General features: G+C 46.2%; 1 protein-coding gene across 2 annotated transcripts; it reads left to right on the top strand.

Annotated features, from left to right (window-relative positions):
* Nucleotides 1-108: 108 nt before the first annotated feature.
* On the top strand, nt 109-23,104 carry AS3MT (arsenite methyltransferase). 2 transcript variants are annotated; one of them, XM_029080712.1, is made up of 11 exons: nt 109-202; nt 287-327; nt 521-648; nt 2,748-2,898; nt 4,217-4,353; nt 5,638-5,707; nt 7,608-7,689; nt 8,136-8,267; nt 11,512-11,654; nt 15,052-15,186; nt 22,717-23,104. In XM_029080712.1, coding segments are annotated over exons 1-11 (1,122 nt in total). In that variant the 5' UTR covers nt 109-201; the 3' UTR covers nt 22,819-23,104. The 2 variants fall into 2 exon arrangements, with proteins under 2 accessions (XP_028936545.1, XP_028936544.1); XM_029080711.2 differs by having other exon boundaries at nt 131-198.
* The last annotated feature ends 1,000 nt before the right edge of the window (nt 23,105-24,104 follow it).

Genomic DNA, 24,104 nt, shown 5'->3' with positions numbered 1-24,104 from the left:
AGCGCTTAGTACAGTGCTCTGCACATAGTAAGCGCTCAATAAATACTATTGAATGAATGAATGAATATTATTATTACCACCAATGAGCAGTGGCGGGGGGGACGGGGACGGACTGGTAGCAGTGGGCTGGAGGAGGCGGGGCCAGGGTCAGGGGTCAGGGGTCAGGGCGGAAGCAGAAGCGAGGAGCTCGGAGCACCAGTAAGTGTGGCCGTCTTTCGCCCCCCGGGTCCCGCAGCGGCCCCAGGCCCTCACCCCTTCCGCCCCGCATTTCTTTCTCCCCAAACAGTGGCCGGAGCCTGCGGAGAGGACGTCTGGAAGAACGTGCAAGTGAGAGTGTGGGGCTGCAGGGATTGCGAGGTTGCAGGGGGTGCGGGGCTGCAGGGGCTGCGAGGCTGCAGGGGTGCGGGGCTGCAGAGGGTGCGGGGCTGCAGAGGGTGCGGGGCTCGGGGAGGAGCTGGACGGAGGGGTGTCTCCCCCACCCCCTCCCCCGGGCCGGACCCCGCGCCGCCCCCCGTTGCAGGACTACTACGGCCAGGAGCTGCGGGGCTCCGCCGACCTGAAGACCAACGTGTGCGTGGCTGCCGGGAGCCCCTCCACCCGCGCCGCCAGAGAGGCCCTGGGAGCCGTCCACCAGGACGTGCGGGACAGGTCAGCGGCCACGGCCGGCCCACACCGCCGCCAAACGCCCTCCCCCTCCCAGCCTGCTCACCCTTTCTCCTCCCTTGCGTCCCACCTCTTCTTTCCCTGCCCTCCTTCCTTCTCTTCTTCCCTGCCCTCCTGCCTTCTCTTCTTCCCACCCTCCTTCCCTCCCTTCTCTCCTCTATCAATCTATGGTACTTATGAAGTACTTACTGGTGGCAGGACACTGTATTAAGCACCTCCCTTCCTTCTTCCTGCCCTCCCTTCCTTCTTCCTGCCCTCCCTTCCTTCTTCCTGCCCTCCCTTCCTCCCTCTTTCCTGCCCTCTTTTCTCCCTCCCTCCCACCTTCCCTTGAAGAACTCATTCACTCCCACAGCTTCAGTTAACCATCTAGGGGGATGATCCCCAGATCTACCTCCCCTCAGCTAAGCCCCCTTTCCCTCTGCTCCTCTCCCCCTCCTTTCCCCTCCCCCCTGCACTGTGCTCATTTGGATATATTTTTATTACCCCATTTATTCTGTTAATGAGGTGTCCATCCCTTTGATTCTATTTATCGTGATGATGATGTCTTGTTTTTGTCCATCTGTCTCCCCCGATTAGACGGTAAGCACGTCATTGGGGCAGAGATTGTCGCTATCTGTTGCCAAATTGTACATTCCAAGAGCTTAGTACAGTGCTCTGCACATAGTAAGCATTCAATAAATACTATTAAATGAATGAATCTACCTCTCCGGCCCTGACCTCTCTCCTCAGCGGTCTGGCTGTTTCTTCCCTGCTTGCAGGGCGTCTCTACTTGGATGTCTTGCTAACGCAGACTTAACATATCCAAAACAGAGCCCCTCATCTATCCACCCCGACCCTGTCTTCCCCCGACTTTCCCGTCACTGTACCCAACACCACGATTCTCCCTGGCTTACAAGCCCATATTTTTAGCAATATCATCTCTCTGTCTCTCTCGTTCAACCTCCATTTTCAATCTGGCCTGAATTTCTGCCTGCGCTACCTTCAGAACGTCACTAAAATCCACCCGTTCCTCTCCATTCAAACTGCTACCACCCTGATTCAAGCACTTACCACGTACGACCTTTACTGCAGCAACGACTTCCTCGCTGACCTTCTTGCTCTCTGTCTCTCTCGATTCCGGTCTTTACACTCCACACTGTTGTTGCCCAGTTTATTTTTCTATAAAAAATTAAGTTCACATTCTCTGTTCCTCAAAAACCCTCCGATGACTGCCCATCCACCTCCAGCATGAAACAGAAACCTCTCAGCGTTGGCTTTAAAGTACTTAATCGGCTCACCCCTTCCCCTTTGACCTCACTGATTTCCCACTAGAACCCAGTCTGCAGGTTTTGCACCTCCAATGTCACCCTACTCACTGTACCTCAATCTCATCTACCTCACTGCCAATCCCTTGCCCATGTCCGTGTCCTCTCTCTGTCCTGAACCGCCTTCTCCCTCCATATACATCAGATCACCGCTCTTCCCACCTTCAAAGCCTCATAAGAATCACATCTCCTCAAAAAGGCCTTCCCCAACTAACCTCTCATTTCCCCTACTCCCTCTCCCTTCTGCATCTCCCTTACACTTACGTACATGTTCATAATTTATTTTACTGTCTGTCTCGCCCTATAGACTGTAAACTCTTTGTGGGCAGGGAATGTATCTACCGACTCTATTCTGTCGTGTTGTGTTGAGAAGCGGCGTGGTCTAGTGGATAGAGTACAGGCCCGGGAGTCAGAAGAACCTCGGTTCTAATCCTGGCTCTGCCATTTGTCTGCTGTGTGACCTTGGACAAGTCACTTTACTTCTCTGTGCCTCAGTTACCTCATCTGTAAAATGGGGTTTGAGACTCTGAGCCCCACATGGGACAGGGCTGTGTCCAACCTGATAAATTTGTATCTATCTCCACGCTTAGTATAGTGCCTGCCACATAGTAAGCACTTAAATGCAATTATTATTATTATTTTTATTAGTAGTATAGAGCTCTGTATACAGAAAGAGCTCCTTCCCTCTCACCTTGTGTCCTACCCTCCTTCCCTCCCTCCCACCCTTAATTGAAATTCCAGCCACACTCCACATTCCCTGGGACATTTTCCAACTCACAGGTTTTATGGCTGTGGCCTAGTGTGTCCTGAGTCCCTGGAGAACCGTAGGATTTTGGATCTGGGAAGTGGAAGTGGCCAAGATTGCTATGTGCTCAGTCAGCTGGTTGGTGAGAAGGGGCATGTGACCGGAGTAGACATGACCAAGGCCCAGGTGAGGTGATGGTTTAGTTTCCAGTTTGGTAAAAGCTCAGATTTGGGGAGGCAGGTTCAGCCACGGCCCAGACTCCCACCTTTAGTATTTTCTCAAGGAAGTCTTGGGAAGACATTGGCGGGGCCGATATCTCTCTGTTAGCAAGGATGTTCCTTAGCATCGACTCTCGAACTTGCATCAGGAGTTTGCCTCTTCCCAAAGCAGCAAGCAGCTGAGAACCTCCGAGAGAGTTGACCGGGGGCTTCAGGGAGGAACAGGACCTGGGGAGAGGCTAGCAGAGGCCCCGGCGTGGCTTCCCATGACATCCCCTGATATTTTCAAGGGCTCTGAGGATGGTTGTTAATGCCCGGGAACTGAATTTCCCCGTGAAACTGAACCCTTGGACGTCATTGACACAGATTTCAAGGTCAGGGCCAGGGCTCTGCCACTTGTCAGCTGTGTGACTGTGGGCAAGTCACTTAACTTCTCTGTGCCTCAGTTCCCTCATCTGTAAAATGGGGATTAAGACTGTGAGCCCTACGTGGGACAACCTGATTCCCCTGTGTCTACCCCAGCGCTTAGAACAGTGCTCTGCACATAGTAAGCGCTTAACAAATACCAACATTATTATTATTATTACCTCTGTAGGAAAATGACACCATTGGCTTGGTGACCTTCTTAGAGAAAAGGGAATCATCTGCTTTTGCCAGGGCTTCATGTCTTGACCCTGCAGGGTTGGCCTACGTGTGCGAGAGCCGACTCCTCTCTGTCAGTCCCAAGGTGCTCTAACAATAATAATAATAATAACTGTGGTATTGTTCAATGCTTACTACGTGCCAACCACAGTACTAAGCGCTGGGGTAGATACAAGATGATCACGTGCCACATGGGACTCACAGTCTAAGTTGAAGGGAGGACAGATATTGAATCCCTGTTTTGCAGGGGAGAGAACTGAGGCACAGAGAAGTTAAGTGACTTTTTATGGTATTTGTTAAGCACATATTATGTGCCAGGCACTGTACTGAGTGCTGATTAGCTATTAGATACAAGCTAATTGAGCAGGGGACAGTCCGTGTTCTATGCGGGGTGCACAGTCTTAATCCCCATTTGACAGATGAGGTAACTGAGGAACAGAGAAGTTAAGTGATTTGCCCAAGGTCATATAGCAAACAAGTGGCAGAGCTGGGATTAGGACCCTGGTCTTTCTAACTCTCAGGCCTGCACTCTGTCCACCAGACCGCACTGCTTCTCCAGGCCTCCATTAGGACAGGTTTGGGGAAAAATGCAATATAGTCTTCCCTTTGTATTTTAACTTTATTTCATGCTTCTCTTCTCTTAGGTAGAAGTGGCCAAGAAGTACATTGATTATCACATGAAAAAATATGGCTTCCAGACACCTAATGTAAACTTCATTCACGGCTACATTGAAAAGCTGGGAGAGGCTGGTATCAAAGATGAGAGTTATGATATTATTGTGTAGGTATCTGTTCCCACTGCCAGGACCATATCCATGTCTTAACAAGTTGCCCACTGTTGAGCTGGCTCTTTCTAGTGTCCAAAACACAGTCCCAAAAATCTCAGGGAAAAGAGGAGAGCTGGCCCAATTTCAACATTAGCTATAGGAAGCTTGACACTATGTCAGCAGAGACTGGGCATCAGAGGACCTGGGTTCTAATCCCACCTCTGCCACTAGGCTGCTGGGTGACTCTGGGCAAGTCACTTAACTTCTCTGACCCTCAGTTTTCTCATCTGTAAAATGGAGATTAAAGATCGGTTAAACCTCTCCCCTAGGCTGTGAGCTTCCATGTGGGACAGGGACTATGTCTGCTATGATTGAATTGTCTCTACCCCAGGGCTTGGCACATAGGAAACAGCGGGGCCTAGTGGATAGAGCCCAGGCCTGGAAGTCAAGAGAACCTGGGTTCCAATCCCGGCTCCGCCACTGGTCTGCTGTTTGACCTCAGACAAGTCACTTCACTTCTCTGAGTCTCAGTAACCTCATCTCTAAAATGGGGATTATGACTGTGAGCCCCATGTGGGACAGGGACTGTGTCCAATCTGATTAGTTTGTATCTACCCCAGCACCTGGTACAGTGCCTGACACATAGTAAGTTCTTAACAAATACCATTTAAAAAGAAAATTTTAAAAAAACAAACACCTCTGGATTTTACTTCAAGAAACTCTGAAAACTATTGTCTGAAGGAAGAAACATTCTACAAAATCAACACCTGGCCCTAATAATTATGGTAATTATTACTTTGTGCCAAGCACTGTACTGTATGCAGGGGTAGAGACAAGGTAATCAGATTCCACCTGGGGCTCACAGTCTGACTAGGAGGGAGAACAGACATTTTACAGTTGTGGGAAACAGACACAGAGAAGTTAAGTGACTTGCCCAGTTACAAAGCAGAAAGTAGGAGAGGCAGGATTAACACCCAAGTCCTCTGACTTCCATACCAGGCTCTTTCCACTAGACCTTGCTGCTTCCCTAAGATTTAACCTAATGGTTGCCTCAACTGAGGAGTAAAAGAAAATAAGAACTGCATGTGATTTGCTCCCAGTTCAAATCAGCTGAACCTTATTTGATATCTGAAAGTGTTTCATTCAGAAAGTACATCTCCCAACCCCATAACCCTGAGGCTTTTCTGTTTCAAAAGGAACTTGAATATGGGGGGGGAACTTGAATGTGTCGGCAAGACTCTCAGTGTACTTGGAATTCTTCTTGGGAATGTTGAAAACCTTTTCTTATTCTTTTCAAGTTCGAATTGTGTCATCAATCTTGTGCCTAATAAACGGCAGGTGCTGCAGGAGGCTTATCGAGTACTAAAGGTAAAGGAAGATTATGCGAGGCCTTCTCTGGCCACTTGTGATTAAGCTCTTCTTTTCTGATTACTCACCTTCTGATCCCAGCTCTTTTTCTCATCTGCTGTGTGACTGTGGAAGAGTTGCTTAACCTCTCTGTTCTTCAGTTTCCTCCTCTGTAAAATAAGGATGAAATACCTGTTCTCCCTCCCTCCTGGATTGTCAGCAGCATGTGGGATAAGGACTTTATCTGATCTAATTATCCTATACCCCCTCGATATAATAATTATAGCAATAATGATAATATTTGTTTAGCACTTATTATGTGCCAAGCACCATTCTAAGCCCTGGAATAGATGCAAGGTAATCAGGTTGTCCCATGTGGGGCGCAGAGTCTAATCTCCATTTTACGGATGAGGTAACAGAGGTATGGAGAAGTTAAGTGACTTTTCATTCATTCAATCGTATTTATTGAGTGCTTAGTGCAGAGCACTGTACTAAGCACTTTGAATGTACAATTCGGCAACAGATAAAGACAATCCCTGCCCAACAACGGGCTTACAGTCTAACAGAGGTGGGATCAGAACCCAAGGCCTCTGACTCCCAAGCCTGTGATCTTTCCACTAAGCCATGCTGCTTCAGTTTAATAAGGATAATGAGTGTTAAGTGAAAAAGCAGTGGGAGAAAGTGCCTGGATTTAAATTCCTTCTTAGGTCAAGGTGAACGAAAATCTTGTTCATTCCTGAAATTTGACCATCCATTCTATCACACAAAGAAGCAGAGCAACCCTGAAAAGCCTTACTGAGAGGGCTGGGAGAAGGGGAGAGCCCGGTGTCTGGCAAGTTGCAACTGCAGGGAAGTGAAGCAGTGGGGTCCAGTGTGGGTAGAGCACTGGCCTGGGAGGCAAAGGAATCTAGGTTCTAATCCCAGCTCTGCCATTTGTCTGCTGTGTGACTTGGGGCAGGTAACTCACCTCAGTTACCTCATTTGTAAAATGGAGATTAAGACTGTGATTCCCCAGGAAGCACATGGACTGTGTCCAACCTGATTAGTTTGTATCTCCCCCAGCACTCAGTACAGTGCCTGGCACATAGTATAAACTTAATAAGTGTGGCTCAGTGGAAAGAGCCCGGGCTTGGGAGTCAGAGGTCATGGGTTCGAATCCCGGCTCTGCCACTTGTCAGCTGTGTGATTGTGGGCAAGTCACTTAACTTCTCTGTGCCTCAGTTACCTCATCGGTAAAATGGGGATTAACTGTGACTCACGTGGGACAATCTGATTACCCTATATCTACCCCAGCGCTTAGAACAGTGCTCTGCACATAGTAAGTGCTTAACAAATACCAACATTACTATTATTATTATTAATAAATACCATAAAAAAATAAGTGGAAAGCAGAGACGCTAATGGCACTCCTCTGTGGAAGCCATTGTGAGTTCCACAAAATGCGATAGCTTTGGGGGGCATGTGACTTCACCTGTCTTGATCTCACTTGCATCAGAAACAATATTGTCCGAGTTAAGTGTCTTTTTTCTAACTCCTGCTAGTCTTCCTCTAATGGTGGGATAGAGGTGGCCTAAGAGCCCTGTGAAGCCAGACTGTTCTTGGACTTCCGAACCTGACTCTCCTAACTCTGACCCCTTGCTCACACCTTTTCTTTTCCTGGAGCACTCTTGTAACAGTTTTGAGACCACTCGCTCTTTCCCTGGGATTAACCTGGGCCAAAGATCCTTTCAGCTGCCTGCCAATGCAGATATGGGGAGCAGTTTCCCAGAAAGCTGAATGAAATTGGTTTGTGACAGTTAAGATGAAGCACCGCTATGTGTTTGTTCTAGTTGTTTTTCCCTCCCCTTCTGCTTTTCTTTCCTATCTGGAACTGATATAACCTTTAACTTTTGGCCATTTCGCATGCGTTGCTCTGTTTCAGCCTGGTGGAGAACTGTATTTCTCTGACGTCTATGCCAGCCTTGACTTGCCTGAGGAGATTAGGTCTCACAGAGTTTTATGGGGTACGTTTTTTTTTTTAAATAAGAAAATAAAGTTTAACCAACACCAAAAAGCCACAAAACAAAATCTTTTTTTCTTCTGGATAATAACTGTAAAAGCATTCTATAGAAAAGAGCCTTTCTCTTTCTTCCCCTCTTTGATTCTCTTAAAACAGAGTGGAGAACTGCTCAGGTGGCCTGGACTTACTAAATATTGAGGTGAAAGGCAGAATTTGTTTTGGAAGACTCAGACCCCTAGGTGTTTGGAATTGAGGGCAGTTGCATAGGGTATACTTCTCTTTGGAAGGACAGCAGCCTCTAATTTCTGTGAATTATACTCCAAACCCTGGGAGGGCTTGGGCTAGGTTCTATTAGGAGGATCCGTGCTTGGCTTGTTTTGAAGACCCAGTTGTCCCAAGGAGACTTTTCCGAAATTTACAACTGAATTTCTGATTTGACGATTATTTTAGGTGAATGTATTGGAGGAGCTCTGTTTTGGAAGGATCTCTTCACGATTGCCCAAGAAATTGGATTCTGCCCTCCGCGCTTGGTTTCTGCCTTCCCCATAACCATCCAAAACAAGGAACTGGAGAAAGTTCTTGGTAAGAAAACAGAAGCTGGCTTAAATAGAAAATGATCTGGCTTTCCATCTCAGCTCCTCAAGGGTGAGAGGTGCAACCTTGTGGTGGGCAGGGAATGCATCTACCAACTCTGTTACATTGTTATGTCATACTCAGCACTTAGTATAATTTAGTACAGCACTTAGTCCTCAGCACTTAATACAGTGCTTTACCCACAGGAAGCACCCAATAAATAAGATTGATTGATAGGCTGCGATGGGAAGGTGGAGCTTAACTGGAGAAGGTCTCTCTCAATTTTAGAAGGGCTTTGAAGATGGGGAGAGTGCTTTAATCTGGTGGATTTACAAGGGAATGGAGTTCCAGGCAGGAGGGAGGGTGCAAGCAAGGGGATGGAAGTGGGAAAGTTGAAAATGAGGTTCAGTGAGAAAGTTAGCTCTGGAGGATTGAAAGGGAAGAGCTGGGGGGTAGTGGATGAAGAGAGTTGAAGGGGCTGATGGAGTGCAGTAAAGTGAGTGGTGAAGAGTTTCTGCTGGATGAAAAGAGGAATGGCTAAGTATTTTGTGAGTGGAGAGGAGAGAAGCAAACAAAATGATGCTTTAGAAAAATGACTCAGGCAGGAGAGGAGTGTGGACTGGGTAGTGGAGAGGTCAGAGGGAGGTAGACCAATGAGGAGACTGCTATGTTCATCTAGCCCAGATGTAATGAGTGCTTGGGCCACGGTGGTGGGCATTTGACCGGAGATGAAGGGTCAGATCTGGGCATCGTTTGGAAGGGAAACCTGTCAGCATTTAGCAGCAGGTAGTGAGTGGGTGAAAAGATGGTGCTAGTATCAACCGTGATGGTTAAGTCAGGGAGGAGGAGCAGATTTGGGAGGAAAGCCAAGTTTAGTTTTAGACACATTGAGCTTGAGATGCCAGGAAGACATCCCCTTGGAAATGTCCTGGAGGCAAGAGGAAATGTAAGATTGCAAATGAGAGGATGGACTGTGGAGGTAGATTTGGGATTCTTCCAAAGAAAGATAGTTGCTGAAGCCAAGGGGGTGGACGAACTCCTTGAGGAAGGGTGGGAGGGAGGGAGAAGAGTAAAGGAACCGAGACAGAACTTGGAAGGGTGTGGGCAATGAGCAGTAGAAGAAGAACCAGGGAAAGAGTCTGCGGCAGGAAGATGAGCAGCAGAGAACTGGGCAGTAAAACCAAGGCTCATTCATTGTCAGTTGTATTTATTGAGTTCTTACTGTGTGCAAAACACTGTACTAAGCGTTTGGGAGAGTACAATTCCACAAAAGACAGACACATTCCTTGCCCACAACGAGTTTGTAGTCTAAAGTTTGGAGACCATTTCCAAGAGAAGGCAGTAGTCAGAGATGGCAAAGATGGCCAAGAGATAAATGGGGCAGAACCTGTTAACTCTTGCAAAGAGGAGGTCGTTAGTGATCTTGGAGAGTGTGGGCTCACAGTGGAGTAAAGGGGGCTGAAGTCAGATTGTGATGGGCCAAGAAGGAATTGGAGGAGAGGAGATGAAGGCAGTGGGTGTTTGTAGCCCATTTGAAGAGTTTGGACAGGAAAGGGCATAGAGAGATGGACTGATAGCAGGAAAGTGCAGGATCCAGAGGGTTTTTTAGTGAAGGGGAGACCTTGAGCATGTTGGAAGGCATAATAATAATAATGATAATAATAATAGTCTTGATGGTATTTGCAGAAGGAAAGGAACCCATCTGAAAGTGATAGTGGGAAGCTTTTAATGTTATAGGAGCACTTGGTCCAGAGTGAGCCAAAATTGCTGTAATGTTACTGGGGACCTATCCTGACCTTGCCTTTTCCGTGGGGAGGACGTGGGGGAGTTGCTCAGGACCTGAAAAAGTCCAGAATCCATAGGCTATACAGTTTCCTTCCCAGCCATTGGGATGGTCGCTGGGTGGCCAGAAGCCTCAGCACATCCTGAGATTCCACAGCCCTATGGTGTGGTGGTTGCTATTTGGTGACATCCTAGATGTGACCCAGCAGCCTCAATCAATCACTTGTATTTACCAAGTGCTTACTTTGTGCAGAGCACTGTACCAAGCATTGGGAGAGTACAATACAACAGAGTTGGTAGACATACTCCCCACCCACAATGAGCTTACAGTCTAAAATGGGAGGTAGACATTAATATAAAAAAAACTACAAATAGGTACGTAAGTGTGGTGGGACTGAGCGGGGGAGGTGAATAAAGGGAGGAAATCAGCACGTGGGAGAAAGAGAATTGAGGGTTTAGTCAGGGAAGACCTCTTGGAGGAGATGTGCCTTCAGTAAGGCTCTGAAGGTAGGGAGAGTGATAGCCTGTTGGATATGAAGAGGGAGGGCATTCCACACCAGAGACGAGATGTGAGTGAGAGGTCAAGGTCGGCAGTGACGTAGGTGAAATCGAGGTACGGTGAGAAGGCTAACATTGGAGGAGGGAAGTGTGTGAGCTGGGTGCAGTTGGGGAGCAGTGAGGTGAGGTAGGGGTCAAGGTGATTGAGTGCTTTAAAGCCGAAGGTAAGGAGTTTTGGACCCCACTGTGCATGCTTGTATTGTGTAGTACGAGCCCAGGATCTTTCCAGTGGGTTTGAGAATGATCAACATAAGGAGCAGTTGTTGGGGGGCCCCCTCCTCACCACCACAGGCTGGTGATGGGGAGGGTGATGGCGGAGGAGGCTGAGTTCTTAGGACAAGAGAATTGGAGAACTCTTTCTTAGATGTATAATCGAACTATTCAGTGGGAGTACAACCAGTAGGAACAGGCAGTTTAAGAATCCATGGTGGAGAAATACAAATGCTGGTACTCTTCAGACGTTTTTCTTTACCACATGCAAGCAGTGGACCGTGCTAGAAGTGAGCCACAAGCAGTGGCCTAAAGGAAAGAGCACGGGCCTGGGTGTCACTGTGACCTGGGTTTTAATTGCAACTCTACCACTTGCCTTTTGTGACCTTCGGCAAGTCACTTAACTTCTCTGTGCCTCAGTTTCTTCATCTATGAAAAGGGGATGAAATACCTGGTATGAGCCCCATGTGGGACAGGAACTGTGTCTGACCTGATTTATTTTGTTTCTAACCCCAGCACTTATTACAGTGCTTGGCACTTAGTAAGCACTTAACAAATACCACAATTCTTCTCTTTCTTCTTCTCTTTCTCCTTCTCCTCCTCCTCTTCCTCCTTCATTTCCTTCTCCTCTATATCCTCTCCTTTGTCTTCGTACTCCTTCTCATTATTATCTACTTAGGATAATATTGTGTTTTGCTCTCAGGTAACTATCAGTTTGTTTCTGCAAATTTTCGTCTCTTCAAGCTTCTTGAGAAAAGCCCAGTCAACAGATGTGAAGTTATTTACAATGGAGGAATCACTGGATTTGAGAAGGAACTGGTGTTTGATGCTAATTTCACATTTAAGGTACCAGTTGAGCTACCATGTATTAATACTCTAGTCAGCTTTTGGTTTTAATGGTATTTTTAATGTTATTTGTTAAGTGTTTACTATGTTCATATTTATTGAGCGCTTCCTATGTGCAGAGCACTGTACTAAGCGCTTGGGAGAGTATAACAATAAACAGACCCATTCCCTGCTCACAGTGAGCTTGCAGTCTAGAGTCGGGGAGATGGACATTAATATAAATAAATTACAGATATGTACATAAGTGCTGAGGGGCTGGGAGGGGGGAAGAACAAAGGGAGCAAGTCAGGGTGATGCAGAAGGGAGTGGGAAAAGAGGAAAGGGAACCTATGTTCCAGGCACCCTGCACTAAGCCCTGGGTAATCAGGTTGTATACAGTCCATGTCCCACATGAGCTCACAGTATTCATTCCCATCTTACAATTAAGGTCACTGAGGCACAGGGAAGTTGTGATTTTTCCAAGGTTACACAGCAGACAAGGGGTGGAGCCAGAATTCCCCATTGCTCTCCCCAAGGCCACCAAGAAGCTTTCTAATTTTCTTCATTCCTGCTGGTTACAACTTTAAGAAGTTCTTTTTAGACTTTGAATTATGGAGGAAGAAGAGAATAGAAGTAAATTAAAACTAAAATAGAATTAAGAGTTTATTGAGATCAGTGTTAAGGGTATTTGATATGTCTGCTTTGTCTAATGCTGTATGGAATTTATTTATTCCTTAGAGAAGCAGCGTGGCTCAGTGGAAGGAGCCTAGGCTTGGGAGTCAGAGGTCATGGGTTCGAATTCTGACTCTGCCACTTGTCAGCTGTGTGACTGTGGACAAGTCAGTTCACTTCTCTGTGCCTCAGTTACCTCATCTGTAAAATGGGATTAAGACTGTGAGCCCCACGTGGGACAACCTGATTACCTTGTATCTACCCTAGCGCTTAGAACAGTGCTCTGCACATTGTAAGTGCTTAACAACACCAACATTATTATTATTATTATTATTTATAATTATTGTCTGTCTCCCCCTCTAGACTGTTATATTGTACCCTCCCAAGGGCTTAGTACAGTGCTTTGCACACAGTAAGTGCTCAGTAAATACCACAAAGGAGAAGGGAGTGGTATTTTTCCTGAATCTGTTGTATGTGGTCCCAGACCTCCCTAAGCAGTGCACAGTTCCGCTCTCTGAGACTGAAGGGCCCTAGAAGAAACACAAATGTTTGCTTGGCAGGTTAAGTCCTGATAGAACAATGAGTGCTTGTTTCCTGACTCAGTATCTCTTATTCTGCTAAGTCCCATAGCTCTGACCTTCCAGTATCTCCTGGGGATTGTGCATCTTATTTCCTCCCTGTTGCCTCTCACCGGGGTCTCTCAGAAATAGTTTTCTCATTTGGTGGTGATGAAATGCTTTGCTAAATAGTAGCTCATTGCATTGTGCCATCCACAGTTTCTTTTTGGTTGGGCCGTTATGCATTACAACTTCATGAAGTTTCAGCACATCAATTTCTCCTTTGTCTCTGTCAGATACAGGCACCTGAGAAATATAATACCATTTTTGCTTTTAACGTTAGGCTTGTTGTTGGTTTTTTCATCATTTTTCTAAATCAAGGCTTTTCAAGGTCTTTAGCCATTATCCTAATTCTCTTTGAAAGCTCATGATTTCCCCAGGAAAACCTGGTTGGATGTTTTCTCTTAGTCTTTCAGAAAAAAGGGTCCAGTCTATGGTGGCAGGTTGGTGATGCTGCCACAGGACCCCTTGATAAGTGAATCAATCATATTTATTGTATTAAAGAGCTTGGGAGAGTACAGTCCAACAGAGTAGACAGACATGTTCCCGGCCCACGAGGAGCTTGCAGTCTAGAGGGAAAGCTATCCCTTTCACTGTCGTAAATTAAGTCCACTATTTGTGAGCAGATGGCTTTATCAGACACTGAGGAAAATAAGACAACTCTGGGAGGCTGGATCCTTGCCCTCAAGAAACTTAAAGTCGAGGTGGAGAAAACCACATAGCATGAAAAAGAATGAATTTGAGAAAAATACTGAAAAAGGTTTATGCAAACAACACAAGGAGAACAGTCTAAAAAGAAACAAAACAAAACAAAAAACACAGCTGTTTTCCGGCAGAGCTGAAGTCAGCCAGTCAGTCGTATTTGCTGAGCCCTTACTGAGTGCAGAGCACTGTACTAAGTGAAGGTGTCTGCTGGACGAAGGCCTCGGAGCCACCTGACCAGGAGCTCCCACCCACCAGGGTTATTGGGTCTTCAGAGTGAAGGGGGACACCAGGACAGGGCTCTCCCTCCTCCCCCCCACTCAGCTCTGATTGTAGGAGATGAAAGTCTCCCTCCTGCTGAACTCTGAAACCTCATGATTTCTAAATTCCTCTGTCCATGAGCTTTTTGAGGTCCAGGGACTGTGACTTTTGCACCTTTCCAGCCTTCCTATTGCTTAATACAGTGTCGCATCTAGTTAGTGCACAGTAATGACACACGGAGGTGAAGACAAGGGTGCTGTTGATGGCTTGGGGATTTGAACTTCTCCCAGGTGGTTGGGGAGAAGGGGAGGGGAGCAGGAAACAGCTGGCACTTTCAAGGATGGGTGAGATCTGAGCTGCTAGCCTAATTTTATTCATATTGCCCACACGTGAAGTGGCATGATCTTCTTCCAGATGGCAGCTGGAGGAGGAAAGGGTGCAGTCATGAAGTTGATTCCCTCATAAGACTGGGTCCTTTGGTGATATGAGGAGGTGGTAGTCTGCAATATGTGATTTTTTTCGTGCTTGGCTATAGGAATGGCTAAGGGAGTGGGAAAAGGCTCCCAGACAGCTTCTCTGAGAAGCAGCATGGCTTAGTGGATAGAGCACGGGCCTGGGGGTTAGAAGGACCTGGGTTCTAATCCTGGCTTCTCCACTTACCTGCTGTGTCACCTTCGGCCAGTCACTTCTTACCTCATCTTTAAAATGGGGTTTGAGATTGTGAGCCCTGGGTGGGACAGCGACTGCCCAACCTGATTAGGTTGTATGTACAGTGCCTGGCAATCAATCAATCAATCAATGGTATTTACTGGGTAATTGCTATGTGTTTGGGAGAGTACAGTGCGTCAGAATTAGCAGACAGATTCCCTGCCCATAATGAGTTTACAATCTTGAGACTGGCACATAGAAAATGCTTAACAAATAATATTAAAACAAAAAAGTGCTTTCCTCCTTGGGACAGAACTTCTGCGGATGGGAGGGAACCCAGGCCAAGGGACACCTCATCTCAGTGGACCTATCGGGAAATGGCATGGTGCCTCTGAGGACATTAAAGCATTTTTATTTGGCTGCTATAGGGATCTGGCAGACTTCTGGCATATCTTCCCCTGTTGAGGCTAAATTGGCATCACCTCAGGGTATCTGCTGTTTTTTCTTCTGTTGTTCAGGAAGGTGAAGTTGTTGAAGTGGATGAAGAGACGGCAGCCATCTTGCAGAATTCCAGGTTTGCTGAGTCGTTTCTGATCAGACCTGTCGGAGAGAAGTTGCCAACTCCTGGGAGCGGCTCTCGTTTGGAACCGAAGGTTTGTCTGGCAGTGACAGCTGTCACTTGCAAAGACACGGTTTCTCTTCACCAGCCTACACATTTCCAAGACAGAACACCTCATCTTCCCACCCAAATCCTGTCCTCCCCCTGACTTTCCCATCACTGTAGACAAACACCACCACCCTCCTTGTCCCACAAACTTGGAATTATCCTTGACTCGTCTCTCTCTTAACCCACACATTCAATCTGTTTCTGTTAGTTCCACCTTCACCATGGCTATAGACTCCATCCCTTCCCTCTCCATCCAAACTGCTTTCACATGGATCTCGGCGCTTATCCTATCCTGCTTTGCCTACTTCATCAGCCTCCCTGCTGACCTCCCTGCCTCCTGTCTCTCCCCACTCCAGTCCGTTGTTCAGTCTGCTGCCTAGATCATTTTTCAGAAAACCTGTGTGCCAGGCGGAACGGCTTGTTGTGGAATAGCTTATGTTGATCTAGACTAACCAAACTCCTCTCGCTAAAGCCATGATGAAGAACACCTAAAGGCAGGAAGTGGTCTGAGAGAGCATATATGGCATTAGTGCAGAATAACATCTTTAGTTTTCGTTCAAATGATTTGTTTCTTGTAGCTTCCTTTCCTTATGCCTTGGGCCTAGGGATCTGAGTGCCTGTTGGGTCTCGACAATATAGTGAACACTTATCTGGCTGCGGTTTTCCTTCGCTGCAACTCATGTGAAAACCTAACTGGATATCCCACATTCACTTTGTCCTGGAGTGTTTGTTGCACTGGAAGTTGAGCAATATAATTGAGAATCAATCAATCAATCAATCTGTGGTATTTATTGAGCGCAGACCACTGTACTAAGTGCTTGGGAGAATACAATACTAGACCATTCATTCAGTCATATTTTTTGAGCACTTACTGTGTGCAAAGCACTGTACTAAGTGCTTGGGGGAGAGTACAATACAACAGACACATTCCCTGACCACCAAGAGCTCACAGTGTAGAGAATATAATGTGCCTCTTAATGATGCCCTTAAGTCGGGTTTTCTCTTGAGTCTTTATCCAGAGAGCAGCTGCTGTAGATGTCCCTGAATGCTAAACACCCCCCTCTGTGGGCTTTCGCTTGGCCGCGTCTTTTTTTTTTTAAATTTTGTGGTATTTGTTAAGCGCTTACTGTGTGCCAGGCACTGTACTAAGCACAGGAGTAGATACAAGATCATCAGATTGGACACAGTCCTTAACCCACATAGGACTCCCAGTCTTAATCCCCATTTTACAGATTAGGTAACTGAGGCACAGAGAAGTTAAGTGACTTGACCAAGGTCACGTAGCAGACAGTCGTATTCATTTAGCACTTACTGTGGCAAGAGCATAAGTGCTTGGGAGATTGTAATTAGACAAGTGGCAGAGCCAGGATTAGAACCCAGGTCCTCCGACGCCCCTGCTCTTTCCCTTAGGCCATGCTACTTTACTAAGCTTTTCACCATCTTTTCAAGGCTATTTTATTCGCTCTTTTTCTAGTCCTTCATTTCAGTCTCAAGAAGTATTTTATCTCACTTCCTTTGCCATTGCTTTTTTGCCATTGCTAGTACAGTCGGTTCTGCCATACCGTGGGTTTTGAGTATGTGGTTTGGATAAAATGCGACCACGGATTTAGAAAACTCCCAACAACGCAGTGCTCTCCAAATAGAAGGCCACATGGTCAGAAGAAGTGGTTGTGCATAGGTGTTTGGCATCAGACACAGGGATGGTGCCCAAGTACAAGTCTTCCAAATGCAGGGTTCTTCAAAAGTGCAGCCCCCTACATTATAGAAAAACTCACTGTGCTTCTATTTCCCCGATACAGAATCCCTGAACCTTTTTTCCATTTGCTGTTTTTTTCTGATGCCTACTCAGCATTTTTCTGTTTTGTCTTGCTTTTAAATTCTATTCAAGCAGGGGAATTTATTACTGGGAAAAACTCAAGAGATGGATGTCTTCTAGCTAACATCTTATCCCTTTCCTGCAGTGCATTTTAGTTGTGTTTCTCAGCCCTGAGTAAAGATTAGAGAAGTCAGAAACTTTCTGTAGCATTAGGAGCGTAATTGACTTTGTTCTCCATTTTATTCTTGACTTCTCTGTCTCAGGGAATCAGTCCCTTTAAAAAAAAAAAAGGTATTAAGCACTTACTATGTGCCAGGCATTGTAGCTAGCTCTGGGGTAGGTACAAGATAATCAGTTTGGACACAGTCTGTGTCCCACACTGGGCTCCCAGTCTTTATCCTCATTTTACAAATGAGGTAACTGAGGCTTGGAGAAGTTTAGTGACCTGCCCACAGTCGCACAGCAGACAAGTGGCGGAGCAGGATTTAAACCCAGGTCCTGCTGATTTCCAGGACCATTCTGTAGGCTTTAGGCCACATTGCTTCTCACTACTACTTGTCAAATCCTGAGTGTACTTTGTTAGTGATGATTCCGGACCCTCCTAAACTTCCTCCCACTCTTCTCCTCCTCCTCACCCCCAAATCCATTTCCCAGACTGAAACTGGCATTTAGAAACCTCTGGAGGCTTTGGCTAAGTCTCCAGTGGACATAAACAGAACCTGCATGAAGTCCATGACCCTGATAGTTAAGAATGTTATTCCTTGGATCTCATCACGCAATACTAGTTTCTGGTAAAGAGAGATCAGCCCTGAATGCTGACAGGAGCACATAGGTTCAGTAGAAAGATTCATTTACCTCATTTCTTCAACTTTGGAGAGAACACGAGAAACAGCAGGGCTTAGCGGTTAGAACACGGGCCTGAGAGTCAGAAGGACCTGAGTTCTAAATCCCAGTTCCGCTACTTGTCTGCTGCGTGACCTTGGACAAGTCACTTAACTTCTCTGGGCCTTAGGTACTTCATCTGTAAAATGGGGATTAAGACTGTGAGCCCCGTGTGGGACAGGGACTGTGACCAACCTGATTAACTTGCTAAGTGGTGATCCCAGCACTTAGTACAGTGCCTGACACAGAGTAAGTGCTTAACAAATACCATTTTTTTTCTTTTAAAGTTGTTGGCCAGAAAGGTGACTTGAGTGCTCCTTGGCTGGGTAGAATGTCATTTCATGCCTCTAGCTTGGTCTCCTTTGCTTGGTAGACACTGGGATCAGGGTGTGCATGGCGTCTGTACTCAAGGGGAGCCTGACCTCAGATACCGACTGAAACACAATGCACTGTTACCCTTTTCTGCCGGTCTGCTTAACGACAGATGTGTTCTTGCATTTAGATCACCTCCAAGTCCCTGAAATGGGAAAAAATTGATACCGAGAATGGATAAAAAGCAAAGCAGCTGTGTGTCCTAGAAATGTAACCTTGTACTTTTGGGGGAGAATGTTCTTATCTGTTAAATGGAAGACCTTAAAGATAAACCCTCGAACCGAAGAAGAGGCTGGCATGTTTATTTCTTGCTGCCGCAGTGGGGTAATCAGTGGGGTGCTGCTGAGGAGACAGGGTCTGTGGGAACTTCACTGGAGGGCAAGCGGCGAGAGTTTTCTCATTAAAAGGTTTGGATGAAAGCCTTCCAAGTTGTTGAAATAATCACCTCTAAGTTGGTTTTGCAGGTGGGTGTTGCAGTTGTAGGTTACCAGGGGCCAAGCTTCTTTACAGTCCCAGGCTTGTTCTCTCTGAGCTCGGAGAGCTCTCAGCTGCACCCTCATTCTTTAATGAAAGCTTTCTGCAACACCCAAGCTGGTTCTGGAGGTGGGCAAAGTGGGCAGTTTGATGGGGGGTTTCCTGACCCTTCCCATTCCCTTTCCCATCTGAAGCCCTGAGGAGAGCAGGCTCTAACAGTGTGGCTGTGTGACCCTGGTCCAACCCGCATTCGTTGCCTCGGGCTGGAGGGAGAGGGATGGGGCACGGGCCTGGGAGTCAGAAGGATCTGGGTTCTAAATCCCAGCTCTACCATGTGTCCGCTATGTGACCTTGAGCAAGTTTCTTCACTTCTCTGAGCCTCAGGTACCTCATCCCGGCCGCTCCTGTACTTTGGCTCTTTAAACCATCCCCTCCCTAACAGAGCCTTCCCGAGCATGAGAAGAGGAGCTGACAGGTGCGGGATACATTTCCACTCTTTTCATATCCACCTCCCGGTCGCCAAATAGCAGACGTCCCTGCTGGTCAACCTTCCCACCCCAACCAGATCTCTTTGCAGAACCCAAAAGCACAGCGACTTTGTGCTTTCTTGCTTGGGGTCCCTCCATTTACACCTCCAGGATGGTGGCAGAAGAAGTCTGGGAGAAGACCACCACCAACTCTCTTTCCCTCCACCCTACTTCTATCCCAGTGTGTTATGGGCAGGGAATGTGTCTTCTAGTTCAGTTGTATTGTGCTCTCCTGAGCGTTCAGTATGGTGCTCTATACATAGCGCTCAATAAATACTGGCTTCTGTCCCAGTCCGGGCCTGTCTCCCTGGCCTTGGCAGTCCCAGGAGGTGGGAGCTGCAAACCAGGGAAGGGGAGAGCCATGCTGATGTTAAAAAAAAGAAAAAAAATTGAAGATTTTTATAAAAAAGAAGAAAGTTGGCTGCAGGGGACCATAGGGACGGGGAAGGGGGTGGATGAGGGAGTTCAGAGTGCAGGAAGGGAGTGGGGATGTGGAAAGCTATCCAGTGACAAATTAAAGAGCGAGCAGGGCAAGAGCAGGGAAGAGTTACGTGCCTTGTCACAAGACTCCGATGACCCAGAATGCTGAGTGCCTGGAAGTGAATTGGCCCAGGCTCGTGTGAAACCCTTTTTCTTACTTGCCTTTTCAAGGAGAAGATTGTGATCGGGATAATAATAATAATAATAATAATGGCATTTGTCAAGTGCTTACTATGTGCAAAGCACTATTCTAAGCTTTGGAGAGGATACAAAGTGATCAGGTTGTCCCACGTGGGGCTCACAGTCTTCATCCCCATTTTACAGATAAGGTCACTGAGGCACAGAGAAGTGAAGCGACTTGCCCAAAGTCACACAGCTGACAAGTGGTGGAGCCGGGATTAGAACTCATGACCTCTGACTCCCAAGGCCAGGCTCTTTCCACTGAGCCACACTGCTTCTCACACTAACCATTCAGGTCATTGAAGTAGCGTGGTATAATGGAAAGAGCACCGGCCTGGGTGTCAAATGACCTGGCTCTAATCCCAGCTCTGCCAGTTGCTTGCTGTGTGACCTTGGGCAAGTCACTTGATGTCTCTGTGCCTCAGTTTCCTCAACTGTAAAATGGGGATTAAATACCTGCCTCCTTCTTAGACTGTGAGCTTCGTGTGGGACACGGACTGCATCCATCCAGATTTTCTTGTATCTATCCCAGTGCTTAGAAGAGTGCTTGACACATAGTAAGCACTTGACTACAATAACGATTGTGTTGATAATAATAATATGATTTCTCCGTGCTTCACCTGGGAAAAAAGAACCACTCTCCTCTGCCACCATCTCCTTTCGACGGATAGTTTGTCTTCTTTTCACTAATCTGGTTTGGGATCTCTGAAAAGACTTTGTTCTTTAGGCTGTGACTGTTTACCAGTTGCTCTCCTGGACTGCATCATCAGTCAGGCCACCTGTGCCGTGATCCCCACAGAAGCACAGACTGTGTCTGTGTTTCATTGGTGGCCCCTATCTATAAAAATTTCTGTCTCCTCTGTGGATCAATGAATCACCTGATTTTTTAACCTTCAGGGTGGGTTGCATTTATCTTGCAATCTTTTTCTCATCCTGCTTTTTTTTAAAAAAACCTCCCTCTCTCGTTCTTCTTTAGCTTACTTGTGTTGTTGGTATGTGAGTGAATGGTGAGAATGTTGTTTTCATATATAGAAAATCTGTGCCGAATAAAATAAACCCAGAATTACAGAGAGCCTCTGACCTTGCTTCAGAGGCTCCGCGCTGGGAAGAAGAAATGATGAATCAGTAAAGAGACGCCTTTGAAAATATATGTGCCTCATTCCCCTAGAATAAATCCCAGGGTTTAGTATAAGGGATATCAATTTTTCAAAGCAGAGTATTTTTAAATGGTATTTGTTAAACGCTTACTGTGCCACCCATTATACTAAGCACTGGGAAAGGTATAAACTAGTGAGGTTAGAGTCTTTAAATTGTGGGCCTTACAAAACAGGAAAGCGTGAACTAGTTCTTCCATTTCATTGCAGTCTTGCCCCAAATTTTTCCTCATGTGGAAGGATTAGCAATTAATTTGCTAGCTATGGGCAAACTTCATTTTCAGGGATTTGGGTTAGAAGTAGATTCATTCATTCATTCATTCAATCATATTTAATTGAAAATGTAACTGATGCTAATTGAAGATTCATTATCCTCAGGAAGTCCTGGGCCTCCGGATCGCAGGCTGTACTTCTACAGGGCTTATGGGGGCCTCCAACCTCTCTTTTCTTGGGCCCCTGACAGGACCTGAGAGTTTTCCTTCAGGCTGAAGAGGCCCAGGATGATGGCTATCTGGCCTGTGAGTTTTACCTTCCCCCACATGTACAGTGAATAGTTGGCACTGGTATATCATTTAGCCCTTGGAACAGTGTTTATCAGGGATGGGGCAGTGGTGTCAAAAACAGAACAATCAATCTCAAACAAAGGGCCCCTCATGGGGTGGGGGTGGGGGGTGTAGAGGGTGTGTGTGTGTGTGTGTGTGTGTGTGTGTGTGTGTGTGTGTATGGCTGCATCACATCCATCTCCTCCGCTGTCTATTTTGAGCATGTCTTGATCTTAAAAAAAAAAAAAGCATCGGAGACAGTCGGTGTGGAAGTATGGTGGAAGTAGAGGTGCCTAAGGGGCCATGGACGTACATGCAGGAAAAGGGGTGGAAATTGTAGTGGGGGATCCTTTATTTGGTCTCCCTCCTCACTTATACTGCCATGTTTGTTTGGAGGAAATTTCTGTACCTGCTCAGTTGGGTTGGTCTTTGGCTTGAAGAGTTATCATTATCAGATGCTGTCGAGTCGTTTCTGATTCTTAGCTACTCTATGGATTATGTTTTCTCCAGAACATCCTATCTTCTGCCATAACCTGTAACCTTGCTAATGTTTCGTCCATTATCATTGTTATGGTTTGTATCTATTGGTGGACTTAGGAGCGTTCTCCGCTGCCACCAAGTTTATTTTGCCGCTGTCTATCATTTAAAGGTTGTGTAGTGGTTAGAAGTCAGATGGTTCTGCTGCGGATGGGGTTTTATTCCATGTAAGAGACTTGATTTGATAGGTAGCAGATGGATGGAGGTCACCAATAAATGAAAATCTTTCCTACCCACAATCAGAATATTACTGTTTTGGGAAATTCACTACAGAGGTCATTTTGGGATGAAAACCTGAAATTCATATGGCTCTTTAAGGAGCACATTTGGAAAGCACTTGATGGGATTTCTGCTAGAAAGATGGTGGTCGATTCAGAGCTTAAAGAATAAGCTCAAATCAATCAAACATTGGGAATTTGGCTCGGAATTGGGAAAATCACCTTTCCTCTTGTGGCAGGAGACCTAAAGCCGATGGAAATAGAAACAGTTTGGTAATTAAATTTCCTTCATCTGACCTTTCCTCCTAAATTTGTTTCTGTCTTCCTTTCCTAGGAAATGATCACTGATCCATTCAAGTTAGTCAAACAACTGAAAACCAAGCCAACATGCTCTACTGCTTCTTCAGCCTGCAGTGGTTCTAAAAAATGCGGCTAGTCGTATGAATTTCCCAGTCCCAAAGTGGTGGGGAGAAGACCAAGGCATGTTAACTGCATTTCCGGAACCCAATTAGTGCCAAAGTACAAGTTGCAAAAAGCTGCATCATTTTAGTTTCCGTAAGCTTGTTATGGGCATGGAACATGTCTGCTAATTGTGTTATACTCTCCCAAGCGCTTAATTCAGTGTTCTGCACATACCATTGATAGATTGATTTGAAAACGGATCCACCAATTGTTTTTAGGAGGTGTTAATTATGCACAGTAAAAAGATACATAGAACATAAGAGTCTGGTGATTTTTCTTAAATTGTAAAAGTTCTGGTGTCATCTAGTGGGGAGAAGGGAAACTGAAACTCTCATGGAGGTCATGAATTTACCCCAGTGAAGACAAATTAAACTCTAGGGCAGCACATTCTGGAAATGTTTGGAACAGTTGTTGATGTTGTTCACCTTTGAGCCCAAGATAGTGCTTACCGAAAATCGATGCTTTTTCCACTGAACCACGCTTCTTCCCTTATTTGGGGGGAAGACGCGTTGGAAGAGATAGTGTTTTAGGACAGCTTAGAATATGGGGGGAGTTGAGGGCCGTTTGGATTTGGGAGAGTTTTCCTGGCTGAAGGAGCAGCATGAGTGAGGCAGTTGTAGGTGGTAACAACAAGGGGGAGCTGGGTTGCCTTGGCTGGGGGAGAATGGAGACAGCAAGTTGGGGAATAATCGGGGAAGAGAACAGAAAGGTAAAGTGGGATGAGTTGGTGGCGAGCCTTTAAAGGTGAAGGTGAGAAGTTTTGGTTTGATGTGAAGGACACAGGAAGCCAGATGAGGGTTTAGAGGAGAGATGTCGGCCGAGCGATCTTTCAGGAAGATAATCTGGGAAGCAGCCTGAAGCTTGGGCTTTACCTCCGCTCCTAGTTGGTTAGCTCCCAATTTGGACCAACCTGGGTTAGGAGTTCACTTACCAGGAGGAGGAAGTGGGAAAAATGAAATTCCTTCCAACTCTGTGATTCTCTGAGTGATTGAACAATGAGCTGAAAGGTGTTTTTACAGAGGACAAAATCACAAGATAGGATCTTGGGTAGGAGTGGGAGAGGGGAGGTAAATCAATAGTTGGAGGAGCTGTGGGGGTCACTTGGAGAATGAGGAAGAACTGAGTGTGTTTGAAGGCAATCAATGGTATTGTATTATTACAGTCTCTAGACTGTAAGCTTGTTGTGGGCAGGGAATGTGCCTGTTTATTGTTGCATAGTACTCTCTCACGTGCTTGGTACTGTGCTCTACACACAGCAAG

The sequence above is a fragment of the Ornithorhynchus anatinus genome, chromosome 16 (genome assembly GCF_004115215.2).
Source record: "Ornithorhynchus anatinus isolate Pmale09 chromosome 16, mOrnAna1.pri.v4, whole genome shotgun sequence".
In the NCBI taxonomy this organism is placed as follows: domain Eukaryota; kingdom Metazoa; phylum Chordata; class Mammalia; order Monotremata; family Ornithorhynchidae; genus Ornithorhynchus; species Ornithorhynchus anatinus.
Note: the sequence above shows the minus strand (reverse complement) of the source record. Positions and strands in the feature narration are given on the sequence as shown.

Excerpts from the sequence above, each read along its gene's own strand:
- AS3MT (XM_029080712.1), top strand. Across the intron at positions 7,690-8,135 it reads GTCTCACAGAGTTTTATGGG|GTGAATGTATTGGAGGAGCT; the intron begins GTACGTTTTTTT and ends CGATTATTTTAG. Across the intron at positions 8,268-11,511 it reads GGAACTGGAGAAAGTTCTTG|GTAACTATCAGTTTGTTTCT; the intron begins GTAAGAAAACAG and ends TTTTGCTCTCAG.